This window comes from Emys orbicularis, chromosome 5 (assembly GCF_028017835.1).
Source record: "Emys orbicularis isolate rEmyOrb1 chromosome 5, rEmyOrb1.hap1, whole genome shotgun sequence".
NCBI lineage: Eukaryota > Metazoa > Chordata > Testudines > Emydidae > Emys > Emys orbicularis.
In genome coordinates, this window is record NC_088687.1 from 32,222,255 (window position 1) to 32,244,730 (window position 22,476).

A 22,476-nucleotide genomic window follows, 5' to 3' on the forward strand; every position below is an offset into this window, starting at 1 on the left:
CCACACTACAAATAGCTGTGTAGACATTGCAGCTCAGGCTGGGGCTCAGGCTCTTAAACCTAGAGAGCGGGGGGGTGACAAGCCACAACTTAAAAGCTCTGTCCTCAGAGCTATTTCTAGCATAGTAGCGTGAGCTCAAGTCTGTCGACTCGGTCAGAAGCTTGCTCCTACTGGCTGTGTAGACGTACCCATAGAGAGCATGAGATAGGGCTCTCCTTGGAGTGTGAATCTGAATTTTCATGAAGTCCCAATACTCAGGAGTGTTCTGATCCAGGATCCAGTGAGGCATTTCGGTTTGGCCCCATCTATAAATTACAAGTCACTTAAATTAAAAAAATAAAAAATCCTCCCAGGTTACAGAAAGTGTCCTCTAGTCCAGCGATACTCAGACCTCAGTGGTTCAGGAGCCAAATTAGCGATCAACATTATGCAAGAGCCACAGTAGTGTGAATTCATTGTTTCATTTACTATAGTACTATATATTAATATTTAAATAGTATGATAGAGAAATATATAGTTTATTATATATAGTTCTCACAGCAAAATGACTGACCAAGTATGATTTTATCACCTACAATTGGTTAATAACATAGTAAAAGCATCCTGATTGGTTAATAATTAAAATTACACTGTGTTTTAATATCTAGTGCTGCAAAGAGCCGCAGGAGAAACGTTAAAGAGCCACTTGCGAGCCTTAGTATCACTGTTCTGGTCATTTCTAACACTCTTCAGCAACATAGCATTTATTTAGTCACCATGTTTCTTCATACAAACATACAAATCCCTTAAGTCATTTAATGCTTCCTCTAGTATTAGTTGATCACATCCTTCCTTTTGTCTGGCAAGTGTATACACAAAGCACTTTGAAAACATATTGACCAAAATTACACTTGAAACTTGTAAAGCATCGTGTGTTATTTTGGTCTTTTGTCCCAAAATTAATGGTAACAGATTGGGTAATTGTATCTTAAAAAAGGAATTAAAAGGTGAAGAACATCAAATTGGCTGACATGCTCTCATCTAGTCACTTTTGGAACTCAGCAGCTAACCTTGAGTTACTAGTTCATATTCAAGGAATGTTCACCAATCATTTTTATTGAATATGTTTTCATACCTTAGAACGATAAAAATATAAAGCTGAATTTGCTAAGTGCAGTATCTCTTCATTTAGTCTTTTTTCAAGTTTCTTCATCTCTTCAAAGCAATTATATTGAATGGATATGGAGCTAAAGTTAGACCAAATCTTCCTTCCATGGCTGGTTTTGTAGCATTATCAGGATACAAAAAGGTGAAATTTTGCATGAGATTTACAAACATCAAGAACAGCTCCATTTTTGCCAGCTGCTCTCCCATGCACACACGTTTACCTAAAGAGAGGTTAGAAGGGTAAATATTACTGATCCTTATACTGTTGACTCATTCAAATACAGCCCTACAATTTCCCTACAACCTTGTTCCAAGCAGAGAAGGACTCAGATCTGAACTTTTTAAAGTTGGGATTCAGAGTCTTGGTTTGGATTTCACTTGGTTTTATTGCTTAACATTAGAAGCTCATACAGTCTTAACACTTTATGGCAGTAAAACCACTTCTATAGTATCACCTGATCCATCTTGGGGACACTACTGGGAGAAGGTTGCATTTATTTAAACAGGCAGCTGGGGTTGGTAGGAACTAAATTACTGTGTTTTGCAGGACACTCCCAAGAGGTTAAAAAAAAAAAAAAAAAAAAAAAGCTTAAGTAATCAGTGTGCACCATATATGTTCAACTTTTATTCTATTTTCAACAATGAATATTATTTTCTATGACAAAAGAAGAAAATGGCAAATGCCAAAGGCTTTTTGGAAGTGTAACTCTCACCCCAAACTTTAAACAAAAAAGCCCATTCCAGCTGTATCTAGATATTTTACCAATTCCGAAAGGAATGAACATTTCTCTTTTGATTAGCTGGCCATTTTCATCCAGAAATCTTGTTGGTTGGAAGTCATCTGGTCTCTCCCATATATTTGGATCTCTGTGCACTGACCATAAGTTGGGCACAATCACACTGCCTTTAGGAATAATATATCCCTGTAGCACTTCAAAACAAAAACAGAGACAGGAGATTTGATAGCTGTTAGGAGCAAACATGAGAGATTTCATGCTTAACAGAAGAGGAACTATAGTTATTAAACAATAGCTCAGATCCTCAGCTATGGACAAGGAACACCCACCACATCTCAGGACAGAGGGTGAAAGTCTGGGTGCAAAGGTGGTCCTTGTGCTCCCCTGATTCTGGGCAGCCAGAAGTATACTAAATTATGCTAATTGTCAGGGATCAACAGGGTGTGGGAAAGTCTCAGCCATGTTATGTTTCCAGAAAGTCTCACTCAATATGCCAGCAGCAGACAGGAAGATTGAACAGAAGATGTTGTCCCACTAGAGGAACCCCTTACATTGGGATGATCCTCCCATAACTAGCTAATGCTGATAAAACTAGAATTCACTGGTGATGCACTGCAAAGCAAACACTGCATGATGTGCGCCAATCCCTTTAGTTTACTCAAATCATTTACCATTATCTAGAATAGCAGAGACATTTCAGATCTTCTACTGTTGCAACCATTAAGCTGACCCAAAAAGTTTCACAGGAACACAGACAGGACCAGGCCTATACTGCCAGCATTTTGAACACAGGACTTCCTCAAAATGTATTCCACTTCAACAATATTCCCCTGCCCACAAAAATCTATCCGTTCCAAAACCTTGCCCTATCCCCCATGTCCATTAATTCCATCTTCCCTTCCCCATCCTCACACACATAATCCTTCCCAATCTCTAGTCTAGTAAGTCTTGGCCTATCACGTTTCCCCTTTCTAGTTCCTAGTAATTCACTGAGGCTCCCCTATCTGGCAGCTGTTTATCAGAGCTGGCAGGCCATCCCACAAACTCTGATTCCAACCAGCAATTTGTCCTGCAGTCTGTCTGCAAGCTATTTGACTGGGTGGCGACGATGTCCCCTCTGATGTCCAGCTCAGTGGCCAGTTGGATTTGTGCTGGAGATGTCAGAGCTCCAGGCCAGAGCACCAAGTGTCAGCTCCTGAGAGGAAGGAGAGGGTCTGCCTGTAACCGCTACAGGAATCCCACTCAAAGCAGCAGTGGCTTGGCACCAGCTCTCCTCCTCCACATACACTGTTGTAGAGTCTAGCAGAAGGATGTAGTTCATCTCTCCATGACCTTGAAGCACTGCGGGGGGATGAAAGGAGGGAATTCTCCTTTAAGCAGCTAGCATCACTGTAGCAGGTGTTGAACAATTTAAAGAAGGATATGCTTTTGGGTGGCTTGCAAGATGATTTTTTGCTACCTCCCACCCAGGTTAACCAATTCCTGTCTACCACTATCACGCCCCTGGCAATAGGGACCAGCAACATGACTTTGGGAGAGGGTGAGATTATTGTTTTCTGTAGAAATAAAAACCAGCAGCACATTCCTTTCCAGCTTAGCAATCGGTTTACATCACGTTAATATTTTCAAGGCTCTTTGTGCCAGGAAAAGGGCTAGAGACTTTTTTGGTTTTGTGAAATGAAAGCTGAGATTCTCTTTACTATTCCCAAAGGCTGGGTCTAACAACAAAGGCTCACGCAATTCCTGTTCATCAGCAGATAGGATTCTAATTATGAAATACAGTACTTTGGCATCTTAAATTAATCACTTTGGATGATCAGATAAACATTCCTAGCCCTTGTCTAAAGAGATGGCATTTTACACACTGAAGTTACATCTGTACCTGCATAACTTCAATCTTCATAAAGTTCTCACCACCTGTCCCATCAGACATTTCAGCCACAAAATGTAAAAAAAACCAAAACCAAACAAACCTACAAGCACTTACCAGCAGTTGCTGAGGCCATTCGAGGAACAGAAAGAGGAACAACCACAGTCATCCTCTGTACCTCCATGATGGTTGCCTCTGTGAAGGACATATGAGCCTTGTCAGTGAGAGAAGGAGCTCTGTCATGCCCGATGACCACTTCAATTTCTGCATGAACCTTTTCTATGCAAAAGAAGGGAGGAGTAAAGAGAAACATTAAAACTAGGAGCAAAGGCACTACGCACTTTCAGATTTACATTACACTCCATCGTAATATAGTTGAGGAAAACTATGAGTACTGATAATAGGATGGCTAGAGACTTTCACTTCTAGGCAGCCAAGGGCATAGGAGTTTTCTAATGACAGTTCAGAGGTTGCTGGTCCTTTAAAGGGAGTCTGTGCCCAGACTACCCACGAGGAACTAAATTAAAGAGCCCATCTGGCTAATGAGCACCTGGGCCAATAAAAGGTCATCAGAACTCAGTTACAGGTAGATGCTCACAGAGAGAGAACCTCTCCTAAAGGAAAGGAGCTTCCAGGACTGAGAACCACAGGCCCCCAGGAGGAGGGCTGTGCAACCCCGAGACCAGGGAAAGAGCCCTTTTAAAATCCAAAATAATCTGGAACTAAACTACAACCCCAGGAGGGGGATTGTGTCTTATACCCATGTGGGCTGCGTGAGGTCTTAAATGGCCCTCAGAGAAATGCAACCAAGGCAGGGAGTGCCTGCAGAGCTACACTAGCTCAGCAGGGGTGCTCCAGGGCAGGCATGCCCCATGACAACTAGTACCAAAAGTGGGATTCTGAGACTCCCCTTCTCCCCCGGCCCTCCCATCAAGGAGGGATGACCAGGCACAGACACCTTCCTTAGCTGCAAGATGATTACCTTCCTTTACTGGCATATGGAGGGGCAGCCATGGCTGTTGGGGTTCCACTTCCAGTATACGAGTACCTGAGTAGCAGCAGTAGCCCTCTCAGATACACAGCAGACCTCTGTAGTAATGGACTGGGGTTCTACTTCCTTAAATCCAAAAATCAACTTGAACTAAAGTCTCTCCCTTTGGGCCTGCAGTTCTCAGTCCTGGCCTCTCTGGCACTCTACTTGGCTCAGGGATTGCACAGCCTTCCTCAGAGTTGTGGGGTAATGGTTTAACAAAACACAACACCCATTACCAGTACACAAAAATCTGATCAGCCGCACTGTTGGAAAGAGTTTCTACGCACTCTTTCCTCCTTGCCTCATCTCACCCAACCTACCAAAGGATAAATGAAAGCCGACTCTCTATTCTATCCTACCCTGTCATGTATATTAGGCCCAAAGTAATGGAGGAAGGTGAAAGCTCCTTCTTTCAACCTATTTTTAGCATTTCATTGAGGGCTCATCATATAGTATTAAGTTCATTACAGCAGCATTCACTAGGTGCTTTCCACCCAGCTATGAAGATGGAGACCCTGCCCCAAAGAACTCTCAATCTAAAAAGACAAGCAAAAGATGAAGGGCAGGCCAGAGGGGGAAAATATCCAAACTGGGTGGGTTGTTTGTTTTTTAAGTAATAGCTAATATTAGTTATCCACAACTTCCCTGGAAACCCTGTGCCTGTAGTGGTTGTTCTGCTTGCCAGTTCTACCTTTCAGCATTAGACCTGCCAGCTCCTCAACAGCGATTTAAGGTTAATTATCTGCTCAGTCAGCATAAGAAAAAGTTCTGTGTATTACCACAAAGGCAGGGAAAGGGATTCAGCAATCGTCACTTGCTAAACAGACATATGCTGCCATCTATGGATTTGCTAAGGAAATTTCTGCTCAAATGAGGAACACAAAGTAAACAAACTTCTTTACAGTGATGACAGTGGGTTACCCATTTGCCTGTTTACAATACCAGAGTTGCTTTTCTGTCTACACACACTAGGTCACCAAAGTGTTGTATCCCCATGATGCAGTCTGTAGGATCCTGCAGAGATTTGTGGGACTGTAATAAAACTACCTACATGCTTTGCTGTTTGCACTGCTGACTGCAAGGTGCAAGATTTCTTGACTTTTTAGCTAATAGCATGTCTAGACTGCTACATTATCTTTGCTTAGTTAAAAAAAAAAAAAAAAAAAGCAGTAATTAAAAGTCCCTCAGATCCTGGACAAATATACTTATCTTTGGAATTCAGATAGGACTGGAGCCCAGTTAGTTTTGATCATGTATGTCTCTTTCCTTTCTCTCTCTCCCTCCTCCCCCATGCCTCTCCCTCTTTAGCGCCCACAAGAGCTAAAAGTGGGGCTCCTTCTTCCAGCAAGTAGCGAGACCAACTATTTCTTCCCACCTTGCCTCCCTTCTAGCCCAGCTTCTTCCTTGGCAGGAAGAGTTTGCCCCCAGCAAGTGCTTCTTCTGTGAACTGCCTGACCACTTCCTCATAAGAGCTGAAGAAGCCTCATGGCCAGGAACAAGAGGTGGCACAACAAGACTCCCAGGCAGGCCACATGAAAGCAGAGAAAAATATTATGATGTATAAAGTATGGGATGGCAGATCACACTGGTAAGGAGATAGTGCTGTTATATAAATCAATGTTTCACACTCCCCTGGAATACTACGCTCAGTTCTGGTCACCTCATCTCAAAACAGCAGAAAGAGATGGGGTTCAAAGACAAGTGACAAAAATGGTTCAAATCAACAGCAAAAAAGAGAAAAATTACTAGCATGTGTAAGTGGAGAAAGAAGCTAAAGACACGAAACTCACAAACACCTTCTAAACCCCAACCCATGAAGTGGATTTTAGAATGTTTTTCATTCATATTATTGCTCTGTTAGCCGAAGTGGTAAAAATACTCCAACTCCTATTAGAGAGACAAAGTTGGGTGAGGAAATATCTTTTATTGGACAGATTTCTGTTGGTGAAAGAGAGATGCTTTCATGAGGCACTGCTGCTGATCCCTGTCGTACCCCTTCTCCTGCATTCCCTGAGCAATTTGCTTTCAGATGTTCACATTTCTACAGCTGGTTTGTAGCTGTGCCTGCAGAGTCTTTTTTCCCCAGAGGCTCAAGAGATCCAATATCTCCTGTTTACTCCAGGACAGAGCATGTCTAGAGCATGCAGCTGGCATGGTCAGCTGGGGAGTTGCACACAACAATGGAGAACTGCTAGATGTACTCACCAACTTCCAAGCTGGACAATCAGGAAAATGCGTTTAAAAATTTTGTAGGGCTTTAAGGGGGCAATTTCCAGTCCCCGTGAGCCCTCGGCAGTGGAGTTCAGAATTGCGACCAGAGCAGTCAGTATTAGGCATTGTGGGACAGCTGCTGGAGGACTATTAAGGTCAACATAGGTAACACAATGGCTTGGGCGAGCCCCGGGCCATCCCGTTTTTACTTTAAGAAATATGGTCACCCTAGAAAAGAGTTTGTCCCTAGGTGATACAGTGTTTGGCTGTTCCTGTTCCAATCTAACAACAGGCAATAAAATGGTGTTTTAAATTAGCACTGAGTGAACTCATTTATCTCCAGAATGCTGAACTGCTGTCCTATTGTACAATCTTTGCCCGAAGAAGATTTATGATTGAGTTTGGAGAATAAACTATTACCTTGACCTTTTTAAAGAGATTACTCTAGATTAGGAGGCACTGACAGAAGTGTTGTAGGCAGTACTTACTACAGCCACGTCACAGTGCCTCGTACTTGAAACCTTCTTTGTCTAGTAGATATTGCAGCTCGGGCTCTGAAACCTAGAGGGGGGATTCCCGGCCAAAACATCAATGTATCCAAGTTTGACATGTCAACTAGCTGCAATACGTGCCTTAGATACATATCTAGAAAATTTAGGTGGCAAATGCACAGTATGGCAGGGATTGCGTGGGCAACATTAATGCCATTTGGGGTACTTACGTTTTTCGGGGGAGGGCTTGTATTTGATTTTCATTACATATATAATAAAACTAGGATATTGAGGTGCTCTACTAAGTATTAGCCCTTTAAGTTACTTATACCTGTTTATAACTTTAATTTCAGATTAACACAATTTTGGGTTACTTGCCTGTCTGCCTTCCTGATAAAATACAGCACTATATAAAAACAACAACGCAGTCTTGTAGTCCAGTGTAGAATAAATACGGTTAGAAAAGTCTCATTTACCTTGTACTTCTGGGTGGAGCGACATATAGAGCAGACACCAGAGCAGTGTGTTGGCAGTGGTGTCAGTACCTGCGATGAAGAGGTCACCAATGATAAAAAACAGGTAGTCTTCGTTAAAGCTGCTCTCACTGTTGCTCTTTCTCTCCTCTTCCACTTGGAGGAGATACATATCAATGAAGTCCCTGGGATTTTCTCTATCCAGGGTGTCCCTGTGCTGTGCAATTATTTTCTTTAGAAAAGCTGTGACATCAAACTCAATTTGTCTCAGTTCTCTGAAAGGGCCAAAGGGAAGATAATACAGCCAAGGACAAATGTTGACCAGAAGTACATGGCTGTTTACACTTATCTCTAGCGCACGTGACATGAGACTTAGCATGGTCTTAAACTCAACGTCTTCATAGTCAAAGCGCCTGCCAAAGGCCATAGAACAGATAACATTGGACACAGAGTTGCTGATAATAGGAAAGGGGTTAAATGGATCCTTTCCATATCTTAGCATTTCTTCCTTCACATACTTCAGTTCTTCAATGATTTTGGGTTCCAGGCTATGCTTTCCTAATCCAAAATGACGAAGAGTTGAGTGAGAAAACTTCCTCTGTTGTCTCCATACCGGGCCATATGGTGCAAAAACGACACCTGGGGGGGCGGGGAGGGAATTAAAAAAAAAAGTGAATCCCAAACTGAGCAGCTATATTCTCAAGGTGACATATTTATTTCCCCCCCCCCCAAAAAAAACCAACCTCAGAACCAAATCAGGAACTTTCCAAAAAGGAAGGAGAGTCATGTGATCAAGGCACAGAACTAGGAGCCAGAGAAAGATGACTCTGTTCCAGCTCTATCTAAGACTTCTTACATGGCCTTGGGCAACGCTCTACCTCAGTTTTCCAATCTGTAAAATGGCTACCTCGACAGGCTTAATGTTTGAAATACGTTTTGAGATCCTCAGTTGGAAGGCACTATAGAACTATTATTGCTTACCGTCTTGTAAGCATGTCACAGGAATGTCAAGTTTTGGACATACGTTAGCAGTAACCCTTTAAACAAATGGAAAAAAAAAAAAAAAAAGGAACCTCCTACACAAATGCCATGAGCAAGATGGAGATAACCAAATACTCAAACACAGTTTGTTCTGCACTGTGACATTACAGGATGACTCTCTCCACGGACCACACCTCCCAGTACTGTCTGTGTGCATGCAACTCCCATGAAAGAGAAAATTCAAGTTGACCCTTACATTTTTATGAAACAATTAGGCAACAGGATATAAAAGCTACAGACAGACTGGGAAGGTGACTATATATTTAAAACTTCTGGGTAAAAACACCCTTGGATTTGCATCCGTAGGGAGTTTTCAAAACTTTAGACACACATTCTCCATGGGTGTTTCGTATTATGAAGTCTACCCCGAGTCAATATTTTAAACTTTTTTGTTCATGGGCTTCTTTGGAGTCAACTATAAATATTAATTTACATGCAAATAGATACATCTTGTTGTATTTGACAATAGTACTATAAATGTGTACAGTGTCTAACTATATAAACAAAACAAAAAACCACCTAGCTACAGTGATTTAACCAAATTCATCTAAACCTGATCAGAGTAACTTGGAAACGTATTTTAAGCCATCAGAGCAAGAACCAATATTTTAGTGCTACTTATGGTGAACTCACGTTATGTTTCCTTAGGAAGAGCAGCTTGTTTCACAAAAGCGACAGGACAGCTACATCTCACCATTAATGGTAAGTTTCAAAGATTTTTTTTTTTAATTAATTGATTTGTGAAAGGCAGTTTGATAAGAGCTTAATGCCTAATCTAACATATGGCCAGATAACAGAACACAAGAGAGAAACTCAGTGGCCATTAGAAATTGGTAACAGAAAGATATGTCTTCTTGATACTGGATAGGCATCCACATTTTGATAAAAGGACCTAATAGTCAAAACATGAAAATGAGTTATAACACTAAAATAAATCCAGAAAAGTTATTTAAAAGAGTGGGTATAATAATGTACAAGGGTAGTATATGCCAAAGAGAATGTAAACTATTCAGGGTCAGGACAATCTAAGAGATATGGAAGGGCAAAATAAAGATTGGTATGTGGTCTTCATGATTAGATTTTTCTGACTTAATTATCTATTAAAGTGACTGTATTAGGTTGAAAAATCTGAATACATTGTTTAGTTCCAAAGGTCTTGAAAAGAGTATTATGATCAGTCCTTGATTAAGAAGAAAGTCACTGCATTATACCAACTGAGTGAACAGGTATTCAAATGAAGCTCATTTTGTCTCCATATATATATGCCCTGAAGGACAGCGTCTCAGCAATACATTTTCTGTACAGAACACTTTTTTGTTTTTGTTGGTTTTCTTAGCTTGTCAGATTACCCACCCCAGGACAGTGTTTCTACGTAGCAGCAGTAACATCAACTGGGACAAGTGAAAAATTAAGGCACATATGATATTGAAATTGGCCAAGAACATATTAATCATTCCAGTGAAAAAGAACACTTCTATCTTGGCCTAAAGCAAGTACTACAACAAAACCAAACCACAATTCAGCACAACCTTTTCCTGCCTCCAGAAGGGGGAAGAGTAGTTTCAGGACATGAATACCATCCACAGGAGAAGACAGCCTCATCATCTTTTAAGGGAGCAAACTCCCTTCAATTTATGCATTAAAAGCTGAGCTGGCGAACTAAGACTGTCCCAATTTCATATTATAGTAGAACCTCAGAGTTAGGAACTGACCAGTCAACCATACATCTCATTTGGAACTGGAAGTACGCAATCAGGCAGCAGCACAAACAAAAACGTACTGTGTTTAACGTAAGCTACTAAAAAAAAAAAAATGAAGTGAAGGCAGCATTTTTCTTCTGCATAGTAAAATTTCAAAGCTGTATGAAGTCAATGTTCAGTTGTAAACTTTTGAAAGAACACCATAACATTTTGTTCAGAGTTATGAACAACCTCCATTCCCAAAACTCTGAGGTTTTACTGGAAAAGTCTTTTCAGACATGGTTCCATAGAGAAGACTGTCATATGAGATCATCAAAATCATGGAACTCCCAGCTCATTTGGGAGCACTGACAACTAGCTTACTATAGGCAGAAACTAACAAACAGAGATGGAGAAATAGATTAAAAAGGAGAAAGAAGCACTAGGTTAGAGCAACAACGGAGATCAGAGAAGAAACTTGAATCCATTGGCTGAGTGCCAGGTAACAATAAAGAGGAGTAATTGGACACTTTTGTTTATTAACAGAATGTCATTGAAAAAAGAAGCTAGGGAAAACAGCACTTGCTCTGTACATGAGCTGAGAGCCAAGTGGACCCAGGAATGGGTATATACAAGGAAGAATTTGAAGAAGCCATAAAAGTGCATCAAGCAACGAGAATGAGACCAGGGCTTTGGAGTGGAGCCCGGAGCAATGGAGCTGCAGGTTTTTGCCTGGAGCTGGAACGGAGCCGGAGCACAGAAAATCTTGACTGCTCCAGTTTTTTTTTTTTCCATTTTCAATCCAAAATGAATGATATTTAGCAAAAAAGTCCTAAAGGTGCCAAAAAGTTTCAGATTGTATAACAATTGATATTAACATCTACTTTACCACTTTACGTAATATGTCACAGTTATTCTCACTTCAGCCGAAATCAAGATTTAATGTACAGATACAAAATTATAAAGTTTTTTGGAGATATGTTTTATTAAAGAATCAGATAATTATCAGACATCTGGCAACACTGCAGACTGCTCCCACCCTTGTGCGTACTCGCGTAGATTAGTATGTGTTGATACTTCTTTTGTAAGGGTTGATCAACGAGACGCACTGAGTGCTGCGATTACGGAAAAGTGTGACGCAAGATGCAACATTTGAGATATTACAAACAGATATATTGCAAAAAAAAATGTTTTTGTTTATTGATGTATTAAGATATCGCAAGAGATATTAACCACTTAAGCTCATTTCTCACACGGGCTCCCGTTACATTTGTTCATTTGTACATGCTCCCGTATCACTCTGGTGGACTTATTTTATAAGTCATCTGTTCAACTGTCTTTTGGTAGCGTTGTTTGTAATTTTAAATTTACTGAAAAAGTCGCGTGCAGCAGGCATGTAAATATACAGTAAACATTTTTGCATAAACTAGGAGTGATTTTTGTGATATATCCAGAGTGATTGGAAAATGTCCAACACAACTTTGGGGTGAATCCTTAGGTCATTTTAAGAAAAAACGTTTTTGTGAACACGTGTCCTAAAATTCTTCTTAAGGGAGCTACAGTCCCTTCAAGGAGGTGACGAAAAGTTAATTTCTGATTAATATCTCAAAAACACTTTAATATAAAGTAATGAAATTATGTCTGTGTCTTAGCGTTAGTATGTGCTACCATATTACATTATCCAAAATTATTTAAACCACAGGCGTCCCGAACTGGCGGTTGGTCATTTTTATTTCATATTTCAAGAAAGGCTTGTCGTCGACTGCCCCGGCTACGAGCGGTAATATTATGTTCCATAATAAGTTAATAATTTTTGGTTATTATTCATTATTACATTTAAAATTTATGGTTCCAAAGTTGAAAAATAAGTAATAAATAAAATTGTTTGTATCATTCTAAGCATCTAAGCAGATTAAAATTTTTAAACAGTTTTCTCAGAAATTATTAATTATACAAAATAAATTAAGAGTACCATTTTAATGCATGTTTTAGCATTAAATCATATTCCAGGGTCGTATCTGTTAAATAGTCGAAGACTTTAAAAATATTTAATAAAATTGGCCCAGTCCCCCCAGTTCACGCCTGTAGTTTAAATAATTTTGTTTGAATGATGTTGTATGATAGAACGTTGGAAATAAACTGTAATGGGAAAGCGGATTCAAATTGCAAGCACAGAGCAAATAACAGGTTCTATCTTGTATAATGTTTCCAGCCTGATGAAGCAAAAACATATTTCCGAAAATTTGCTCTCTTTACTAAAAGGACTATGCTTGCAATTTGAATCCGCTTTCCCGTTAAAGTTTATTTTCAACCTTGTAACGCGTAGCCTCGTTACTTCCCAACAATTAATGTTGTAGAACAGCAATAGCACATACTAACACTACGACACATACCAAATTTCATTGATATATCTATATTAAAGCGTTTTTGAGATATTAATTAAAAAGTTGGAAAATATTTCGAATATTTTTACTGCAAAATTTCATAAGAAAAACTAAGTTGCAGTTTATAAATAAAAATTTATATTATGTATATTAAAATACTTCTTACTTCATTAAAACTGCAAGAAACATGTTAAAATATTAAAATATACTTTAATAATAATTTTGTGTAAAAATAAAATTCGAAGTACCTTAAGTGGTTAAGATATCACAAGCAGGTACATTATAAAAAAATGTAATGCTTTTGTTCATTGCTTTTCGAAGATCATAACAAGAAACATTTGGATGCGGTAGCAGCACAAGAAGATTTGGCCATGGCTTCAACAACAACAACAAAAAAATCAAATCTGCCCCCCATGATTGATAGCCGATTTACGGAAAAGGATCTCAATGACGTCTTTACTTTTGAATTTGAAAAGCCCAAATTTGGGCTTTTGGGAAAAGCAAAGAAGAAATCGGCAACGTGCAAGGTGGAAAAGGAAGTGAATGGCGAGCTCAAACCATGTAGCTTCAAGACAAGTGAAGCAAGTGCTGTGAAAAGTTTCAACCTTTGGTGGCATGTAAAACGTAACCACCCTGAAAACTATGTGGCTCTGGTTACAAAAAAGGACCAGGGAGATGAGGCAAAACAGAAAGCTGACGCGGCTAAATGACGTTCATCTGGCTCTTTGAAAACTCCTGGAGAAAAGATTTTTTGCGGAGCTTCATCTGAAAAGAAACCCAAAATTGAGCAAACAAAACTTGACTCATATTTGAAGTCCTCAAAGGTTGCAGTCACCATGGATGCCAATACTTTCCGTGAAGGGCTGATGGAAATGGTTTGCTTAAGTTCAACAACACTCACTACCTTCAGGCTAAAGAACAAAGGATTCCAAAAAAATTGCAGGTGAAATGGGTCGGCAGCTTGGCGTTTCGACGGGGCACGATGCGGTTCGTCATTTAGTTGTCAGCACAGCTGAGTCTGGTCGCGAAGAGCTCAAGAAAGCTTTGGAGCAAAAATTGTGCTACCTGAAAATGGATGCGGCAACCTGTGGAAACAGAAATTTCCTTGCAATCAATGTTCAGTACTACGAAGAAGGAAAAGATAAAGCTGTGGTAAAAACCTTGGACATAATCGACACTGAAGGGCGTCACAATTCTTCGTACGTGAAAAGTCAAGTAAAAGCTATTTTAGAAAAATTTTGGATTAGTGAAATGCAAGTGCTGAGCATCTGCATTGACAATGCAGCAAACATGATGTGTGCCGCCAAAAATTTCAGCGAGGACAATGAAACCATTTCTACCTCCGAGAACAGCGATGTGGACAGAACTGAAGCTATTTTGCCTGATGAAGGAACTAAAGGAATGGATGAAATCGAACACAACATGGATGCTGCTGCGCAATGGGTTAATGACCCTAGCCTCATACTTCCAACATGGCTTCATGAGGACAACTCAAAAGTCCAACTGATAAGTGTGGTATTCACACTTCAGTTGGCAATCTGGGATGGACTGAACAAAGAACATGAAGAAATTTCTGGCAAAAATTCGACAAGTTGTCAAACTACAAACCCGAAGTATTCAAAGTGTTCTGCTTGATCTACATGGGGTAACTCAATCATTGGATACTGTGACTCGCTGGGGTTCAATATTTGCGATGATTGATCGGCTTCTCGTTTTTCAGTCTTACTGTGAACAAGTGGCTGCTGCTGGATCAAGAGAACTCAAGTTAACAAAAACTGAATGGGACGAAGTGAAGAACCTGCGAGACCTCTTGGCAAAGCCAAACCAACCAACTGTGAATCTTCAAGCTGTCAATGTAACCCCTGGAGTTTTAATGAAGGAATGGCAAAAACTGTCAAAATCCTTGCAAGAAAATGGTGGACAAATTGCAGAAGGAATTCTATCCTCCATGCAGAAACGCGAAGAGAAGCTTTTAGACAATATTCACTTCCTTGCTAGAGTTTATGTTGACCCACGGTATCGGATTCTTCTTACCTCAAGGAAAATACCAAAGGCAAAGGAAGGGCTCCTTGATATTGCTCGACGACTCGAAAAATAAAATCTATTGCTACATTTGAACTCGGCGAAAGAGGTTGAAGAAAACGAAACACAACAAAAGGAGTCATCAACAATCGAATTTGCAGTTTCAGAAAGTTCACATCCTTCAGAAATAGCAGGCTGTTCTCAAACTTCCGTCTCCATTCTGAACTTGTTCGAGCGTCCATCCCTGAGACGTCTTCAACCATCACGGGGAAATGTAGATAATGCAAGCATCAATTCTTCAGAAGACGATGACTTCGAAAAGGAATTGGATAAACAAGAACGATACCGGCGAGTTTCTGCAATTCGTAATTGTAATGAAGCATTATTCGAGAGAAACTTTCAGGAAGATTGTGAGGCGATGAAGTCTATTGGTAGGCTAAAAGTTAAGTTTGTTTTTGAGGCCATTCACAGCTACCCACACCGCATTCAGGCTGCCTGTAGAATTGCTTCGAGCATGCCAACAACTCAAGCTAGTGTAGAGCGACTGTTTTCGGCTTTAAAGTTAATTTTAAATTATTTGCGGCAGGCTATGAAAAACTACTTGATTGCTGCAATAATTTTTTACAGAATGAATTATGAATGATTCTAGTTTGTATCATTGTTGATGACATTTGAATTGTTTTAAAAGTCTGAATAAAAAAATGTTTTTTCAAAATTACAGTATGCACTTTTTATTTAGTTAAAAATTAATTTGAGTCGGAGCGGAGCTGGAGCAGTCACTATTGGTGCCGGAGCGGAGCTCGAGCGGAGCAATTAAAAAATTTGATTGCTCCAAATTCCTGAATTAGACAGTCTTATTAGGCTTCTATGTTCATAATGCTAGAGCTCACACCATTGCTACCACTGTTGGAGTTATATCAGAGAGAGTTTTGGGGGGTTTTGCCAAAAAACCCAAACCAAGAAACCTCCACATCTATAGGCAAGGCGTACCAAGTATGATAGAAACTCTCCCACACAACCATTCAGCTACGGCTCAGAAATCTCCCAGTATATATTTCTGAGTTATCCAAGATGTCTTCCAACAACTAGTACAACATGGAAGACCGTACCTGATGTTGCCAATACTGGCACAAAGTCTGCTGACCTCCCATAAAACACAAATCTATGTACTTTAAATTATGTCAACATGGCTTCTGGGTTAAATCCAAAAATGGAGTTGTATTAGTCACTACAACAAGTTTTTAGACTAGAATGATGAACTTAATCCTGAAACCATAAACAAGTTAATTAACTTTATCTAAGATCAATTATATCAGTACATGAAGAAGCAGGAGAATTGTTACTTTTTGGTGGTATTTGTCTATGGGGAATGTGCATTACAAAAGTCAGTACATATATCATGTTTACTTTCCAGGAAATTTGCATCATGTATTTGTTTGTGAAATAAAAATTAACTCTTTATGGTAATGTAAATAGGACAAATACAGTAGTTGCATTCAACTGAAAATGTAGGCTTTTTAAAAAAAAATCGGATTGGATTAGAGGACCAACATGGAGAGTGGGGCGTCAGTGATGATAATATTATGTTGAAAAGGATAAGGTAGTCCAGGGATCACTGGTGCCCAACTAGAAAAAAAAAAACAAAAAAAAACAGTTATTTGGTTTATCTTTTTAGCAATTTTAGTTTCGGTTTTGTTTGTTCTGCTGAAAGCATGTACCCTACAAAGAATAGCATGCGACTATATCCATTTCTGGGAAACTTAAGTGAATGAGAGAAAGGAGAATGGATTGCACTGAAGAGAAAACAACTAAGCATTTCTTTACAATGGGAGGCTACAGAGCCCAGAAGAAAAAGGTAGTCAAATACACTGTTCTGAATAAAAAGAACAAGGAGTACTTGTGCAACCTTAGAGACTAAAATTTATTTGGGCATAAGCTTTCGTGGGCTAAAACCCACTTCATCGGATTCATGCAGTGGAAAATACAGTAGGAAGATGTATATACACAGAGAACATGAAAAAATAGGTGTTGCCATACCAAATCTAACGAGACTAATCAATTAAGGTGGGCTATTATCAGCAGGAGAAAAAAACTTTTATAGTGATAATCAGGATGGCCCATTTCAAACAGTTGACAAGAAGGTGTGAGTAACAGTAGGGGAAAAATTAACATGGGGAAATAGTTTTTACTTTGTATAATGACCCATCCATTCCCAGTCTTTATTCAAGCCTAATTTAATGGTGTCCAGTTTGCAAATTAATTCCAGTTCTGCAGTTTCTCGTTGGAGTCTGCATGCATCCGATGAAGTGGGTTTTAGCCCACGAAAGCTTATGCCCAAATAAATTTGTTAGTCTCTAAAGTGCCACAAGTACTCCTCGTTCTTTTTGCTGATACAGACTAACACGGCTACCACTCTGAAAACTGTTCTGAATAGTGTATTCTCACTTGGAGAGTAGTAGTTTTCTTAACAATACAACATTAAAAACCAAGGATCAGTATTTTATCATTGATCCTGAGCCAGTATGTGGAAAAGTTGATTGGTTAAAAAAAACAAAAACAAACCTGTATGTCCTGATTCCAAGCTCTGACAATTTTGTGAAACAAAAGTTCTTAAATCATATTACCAATTCCAACCATCAACTTACTTCCACCCACACATGCTGATGTGACAGCTATCACCTTGGCTGACAGCAGGGATTGAACTAATGATCTCCAGTCTTAAAAGCATAAGTATCTACAGCTTGAGCTAAAGAGCCAAACTCTCTAGCTAGGAGCTGTAACATCCTCTGTGGATCAGGGGAACACAACACACCAGTGGGTTACACAAACAATTTTAGCCAATATCTCATAATCTGCTGGAATTAGAGATTAACACTGTGCCCATGCTATAGAAAGTGTGGAATGCAGAACTTTCAGAGAGCATAAAACACTGATTTCTAGCTCCATTCTCTCTCAAGAGAATGGCCCCCAAGTAATATTGAAAGGAAAATAGAGGCAAGTACTTTACAGTGACTAGAATGATCATTAAAATCCAATAGTCCACTATTTGCCATAGTTAGAACCAAGTGCTGGGCTTCCAAGTAAGGGGACCTACACCATCAGTTTCTATAGAATTTAAGATTTCATTTTCAAAAATTTGACACACTTGGGGATGCTCTGGGCAGCTATCCCATAACAGAGCATAGAGTACTGCTGAGATACCTTTCCAAACATGAACCACAGATAAGCCAGTGTCACGTTACCTGTTAGAGCCTGCAGACTTCAATTTCTTTGCTGCTACACAGAGCTTTTCAAAGCAGCTGCAGAGTGAAATTCAGATGTTGCCTGTACTACAACTCCCCTCTCCACCTCTGGAATTTAAATGGTTGTTGATATTCTATTTAAAATGCTTGCGTGCACTGGTTATTGTGCTGGCCCACTCTGTACCACCCTGATAAGGGGCTAGGCTAGCAAACAGTTGTCATCTTACCATAACCAGAAAGCACATGCTTATTTTGCACTATATTGACTGGCATGGCATGACTCATTCTTACCATAGAGTAGAAAAGATATCCCAGGATGCACTTTTGCATGTGGTGCTGATGCCCCTATCTGTGAATGTCCTCAGGGAACTCTGTGCCCTGTAGAAGTATTTATTATGGGTTACCTTCCCAGATTTTCCCAAAATACACCAGCTACCCTATTCAATTAATGTGTATGGTAGCATTAAAGAGCTATGGTCCAGCCTTGGTTTTGTAGCAGAAAAACTGCAGAGGACACAACTCAGACCACATCTCATCTTGTTGACAAAAAACCAACAGCTGTACCTGTAGGCCTTGTTTCCACTAGCATTTCTCATCAGCTTTCTCATCATCGCATAGCCACTGGTGCAGCTTCAGTGGCCACAGCAATGGTGCGAATGCTAGGATGGACTTGCTGCTGGTGCTTTTATCGCCACCTTGTCTAAGGCTACATCTACACTACAGGGTAGTGTAGATTTAAGATACGCAAATTCAGCTACGTGAATAGCGTAGCTGAATTCGACGTATCGCAGCCGACTTACCCCGCTGTGAGGACGGCGGCAAAATCGACCTCCGCGGCTTCCCGTCGACGGCTCTTACTCCCACCTTCGCTGGTGGAGTAAGAGCGTCGATTCGGGGATCGATTGTCGCGTCCTGACGGGACGCGATAAATCGATCCCCGAGAGGTCGATTTCTACCCGCCGATTCAGGCGGGTAGTGTAGACCAGACCTAACACTGTTCAGGCCTGGATGATGTGGTGGTTAAAACAGAGGTTGCCAGAAGCTGCCAGACTACATTAATGCCCCACATTGCTGCCACAGGTGGAGCTGAGCTGTGGCAGTTTACTGGTGGAAAGCTTGAAGAAAAATGTTAGTGTAGTGTACATGTGGGCTAACAGGATCAGTTAGTTTCATAGCTGCTATTCAGAACTTGGTGGGTTGCAGTGAAATGGTCAAAGATCACTCCACTTTCAATCTGCTGCTGCTGCTCAAGAAGGCTACTCAGAGCAGCAGAGGCAGGCACTGAAGTTATTCATGAGAGGACCCAACAAACAGAGGCTGGGAGAGCGACAGACACTCTCTATCCTAAACAGCAGCCAAGATTTTCCATGTCAGGGACAGTTGATAGTTTCACCTCAAGTATACATAGCAACCAGGAGGTCCAGAGAGGAGAAAAGATGCTACCACAGGCCTTTAGTGGTAGCATCCTTGCCCCAATCTTTCACATCTGGTTACTAGGAGTCCAGTGAATTTTTCAGCCCTGGTTCACAAGGCATCAGAACTTAAAGTCTAATAAAAGCAACAGCTGGTTAAAAATGCAGCAACCTGCTTTCCAGCCCACACAACCACGTCACCTTGGGACTCTGCACATTTCACTGGCTCCCCATGAGATACAGATTAAATGTCAAGGTCAGAAGTTTGAATTTGAAGCCCTCAGTGGGCCAGGCCTGGACTACCTCAGAGATCAAGAGCCACGAAATCTATTATACTCATTAGAAACAATGAAAACATCAATGGCTGAAATTCACAAAAGAGGGGGAAGAGCTGTCAGAAGCCAGCTCCATGCTCTGGATTGGATTGCAGACATGCCACAGTTAGGACAAAATACAAAACTCCCCCCTCTATAAGCTAGAATTCCCAAAAGTAAGATGTGCCAAAGCCTAAGAACTCTAACACCTACTAACAAAAGAAGACAGACCCTCTGTCAGGAAACCACTTATTTAATGTAATTGTTGTACACTCAGATACCAGCATGATGAACATAGGACATTGGCCCCTCAGAATTATAGTGATATTTTGGTACTGATCTAGGACTAAATATATTAAGTCTTGGACACTAGACTAATAATACAAAACAATCCCTGTTCTTCTCATTCATCCCCACTAAGGGCTTGTCTACAGTTTAAATGCACAGTTGCAGCCGTGCCACTGTACAGCTTCCCGATGGCGTAGGTAATTCATCTCCCTGAGAGGCAGTAGCTACGTCAACGGAAGAATTCTTCTGTCAACCTAGCGCTGTCTACATGGGTACTTAGGTTGGTTTAACTATGGTGCCCAGAGGTATGGATTTTTCACTCGACTAAGGTAGTCAAACCAACCTAATTTTCTAGTATAGACCAGGCCTAAATATAATCAATTCCTACCCAACTTTTATCTACATAGGTCCCGACCCATCACTATCGTATCCGAACATCTTGCAAAAAGGTAATGAATTTACTGTAATACCTCCTCGTTACATAGAGAAATACTGTTCTCCCAATTTTAAAGACGGGGAATAAAGAGGGAGAGAGTCTTGCCCAAGCCTTGCAGGAAGTCTGTGGTAGATCTGATAATTGAACCCAGATATACTGAGACCCGATCCAGTGACTTAGGGCTTGTCTGCACTTGAAACGCTACATCAGCATTGCTATAGTGCTCATTGTAGACACTCATTATACTGACGAGGGGGGTTCTCAGTCGGCTTAGTTAATCCACCTCCCCAAGGGGCAGTAGCTAGGTCGAAAGAAGAATTCTTCCGTCGACCTAGCGCTGTCTACCCCAGGGGCTATTCCAACTTAACAACGTCACTCAGGGATGTGGATTTTTCACACCCCTGAGTGCCGTAGCTGGGCTGACTCAACTTTTGAGTGTAGATGAGGCTTCTGCTACACCATCCTTCCTCTCTGCACGCAGGGCTTAAGACTTTTGGGAAAGGTAAGCAAGCCAATTCTTCGGGATACACCCTACACCCAGACACATTTTGTCTCATGCTTGTTTGTACCTGCGTACATGGGGGAAGGGGTGTAACGACAGACACCAGTCAGTGGATATTGACCCCAGTTGCCATGGGACCTTTAATAATCTGACCCATGTCAATTGACTGGGGCCAGGAAATAAAGACCAATCTCTTCCCAGCACTGCTGTGTCTCAAGCCCTTTTTGTTGTGAGTATAAGGAATCCAGCAGGCCGCCCCTTAAGGCTCCATTGCCAGGGCTAGGGGCTTCCCTGTTTGGAGAGGTGAGGTTTGCCCCTTTCCTGGCACCCCCTCCCCCAAGGACGTTTGGGAAGACCTGCCTGGAGAGAACGCTGCACCTCGAAGGGAGCCACCTGGCCACATTTCCCTCCTGCAGGGACCCCCGTGCAATGCAAGGGAGGCACCCCTGGATCTGCAGCCCCGGCCGGACGGCGCCAGGCCAGTGCCCGAGCCGGGCCGGGGGGCTCGCTCGGCTGCTCCCCCAGCCCCTGCGCTCACCCTTCTTCTTGGTGAGCATGGCCACGATGGGGATGCTGGGCCGGTCGCTGAACACCTCGGCCTGGCTGACCAGCGCCTCCCGCACCGCCTCGAAGTCGCTGAGCACGATCATGGGGCGGCTGCCCACGAAGAGGCTGAAGACGCTGCCGTAGACCTTGGCCATGCTGGTCAGGAGCAGGTGCGGGGCGAGCGGCCGGGAGCCCCCCTGCCCGGCCCGCTCGCTCAGTAGCCACCTCTTCCGCAGCGGGCCGGGCAGCAGCGCGAAGCCGAAGTTGCCCACGAGCGGCCAGGGGCTGGGGCCGGGCGGGAGCCCCCGAGACGGGCGGCTCAGCAGCCAGTAGAGCCCCAGTAAGAGCCCGGCGGCCACCAGCAGCGCGCAGCAGACAGGGTCCCGCAGCGGCCAGGGCCAGCCCGCAAGCCCCGCACAGGCCATCCCGCCCTGGGAGCGCGGTCTCGGCACGGCCGCTACATCCCCGAGGCGCCCGGCCCGCCTCGCCTCCTGGGATTGGCTGCCTCCGGCTGGGGGCGGAGCTCTGTGCGTCGCGACTCGTCCCAGACTCCGGGAAGAGTCCCCGACTCCGCCCCCCAGCTGGCCGCGTGACGTCCCCAGCCTAGGGGGTTCCCTCTCCCCGGACCTGCCCACCCCCCATCAGTCTT

The 22,476-nt window shown here is 41.9% G+C and overlaps 1 protein-coding gene across 1 annotated transcript; it reads right to left on the bottom strand.

Moving 5' to 3' along the window:
* Positions 1 to 1,188: 1,188 nt before the first annotated feature.
* Positions 1,189 to 22,252, bottom strand: LOC135879433 (cytochrome P450 2U1). Its single transcript, XM_065405410.1, has 5 exons — positions 21,820 to 22,252; positions 7,965 to 8,600; positions 3,871 to 4,032; positions 1,910 to 2,077; positions 1,189 to 1,367 (listed from the first exon to the last, which is right to left on the bottom strand). Exons 1-5 carry the CDS (start codon positions 22,250 to 22,252, stop codon positions 1,189 to 1,191), a joined length of 1,578 nt encoding a protein of 525 aa, XP_065261482.1.
* Positions 22,253 to 22,476: the final 224 nt, after the last annotated feature.

Bases quoted from the DNA above. Each gene is read 5' to 3' on its own strand.
- LOC135879433 (XM_065405410.1), bottom strand. From the start codon at position 22,252: ATGGCCTGTGCGGGGCTTGCGGGCTGGCCCTGGCCGCTGCGGGACCCT. The intron at 8,601-21,819 runs GTGAGCGCAGGG...CCGCCCCCCCAG, and splicing joins CATGCTCACCAAGAAGAAGG to GTGTCGTTTTTGCACCATAT. The intron at 2,078-3,870 runs GTAAGTGCTTGT...TTTGTTTTGAAG, and splicing joins AATGGCCTCAGCAACTGCTG to TGCTACAGGGATATATTATT.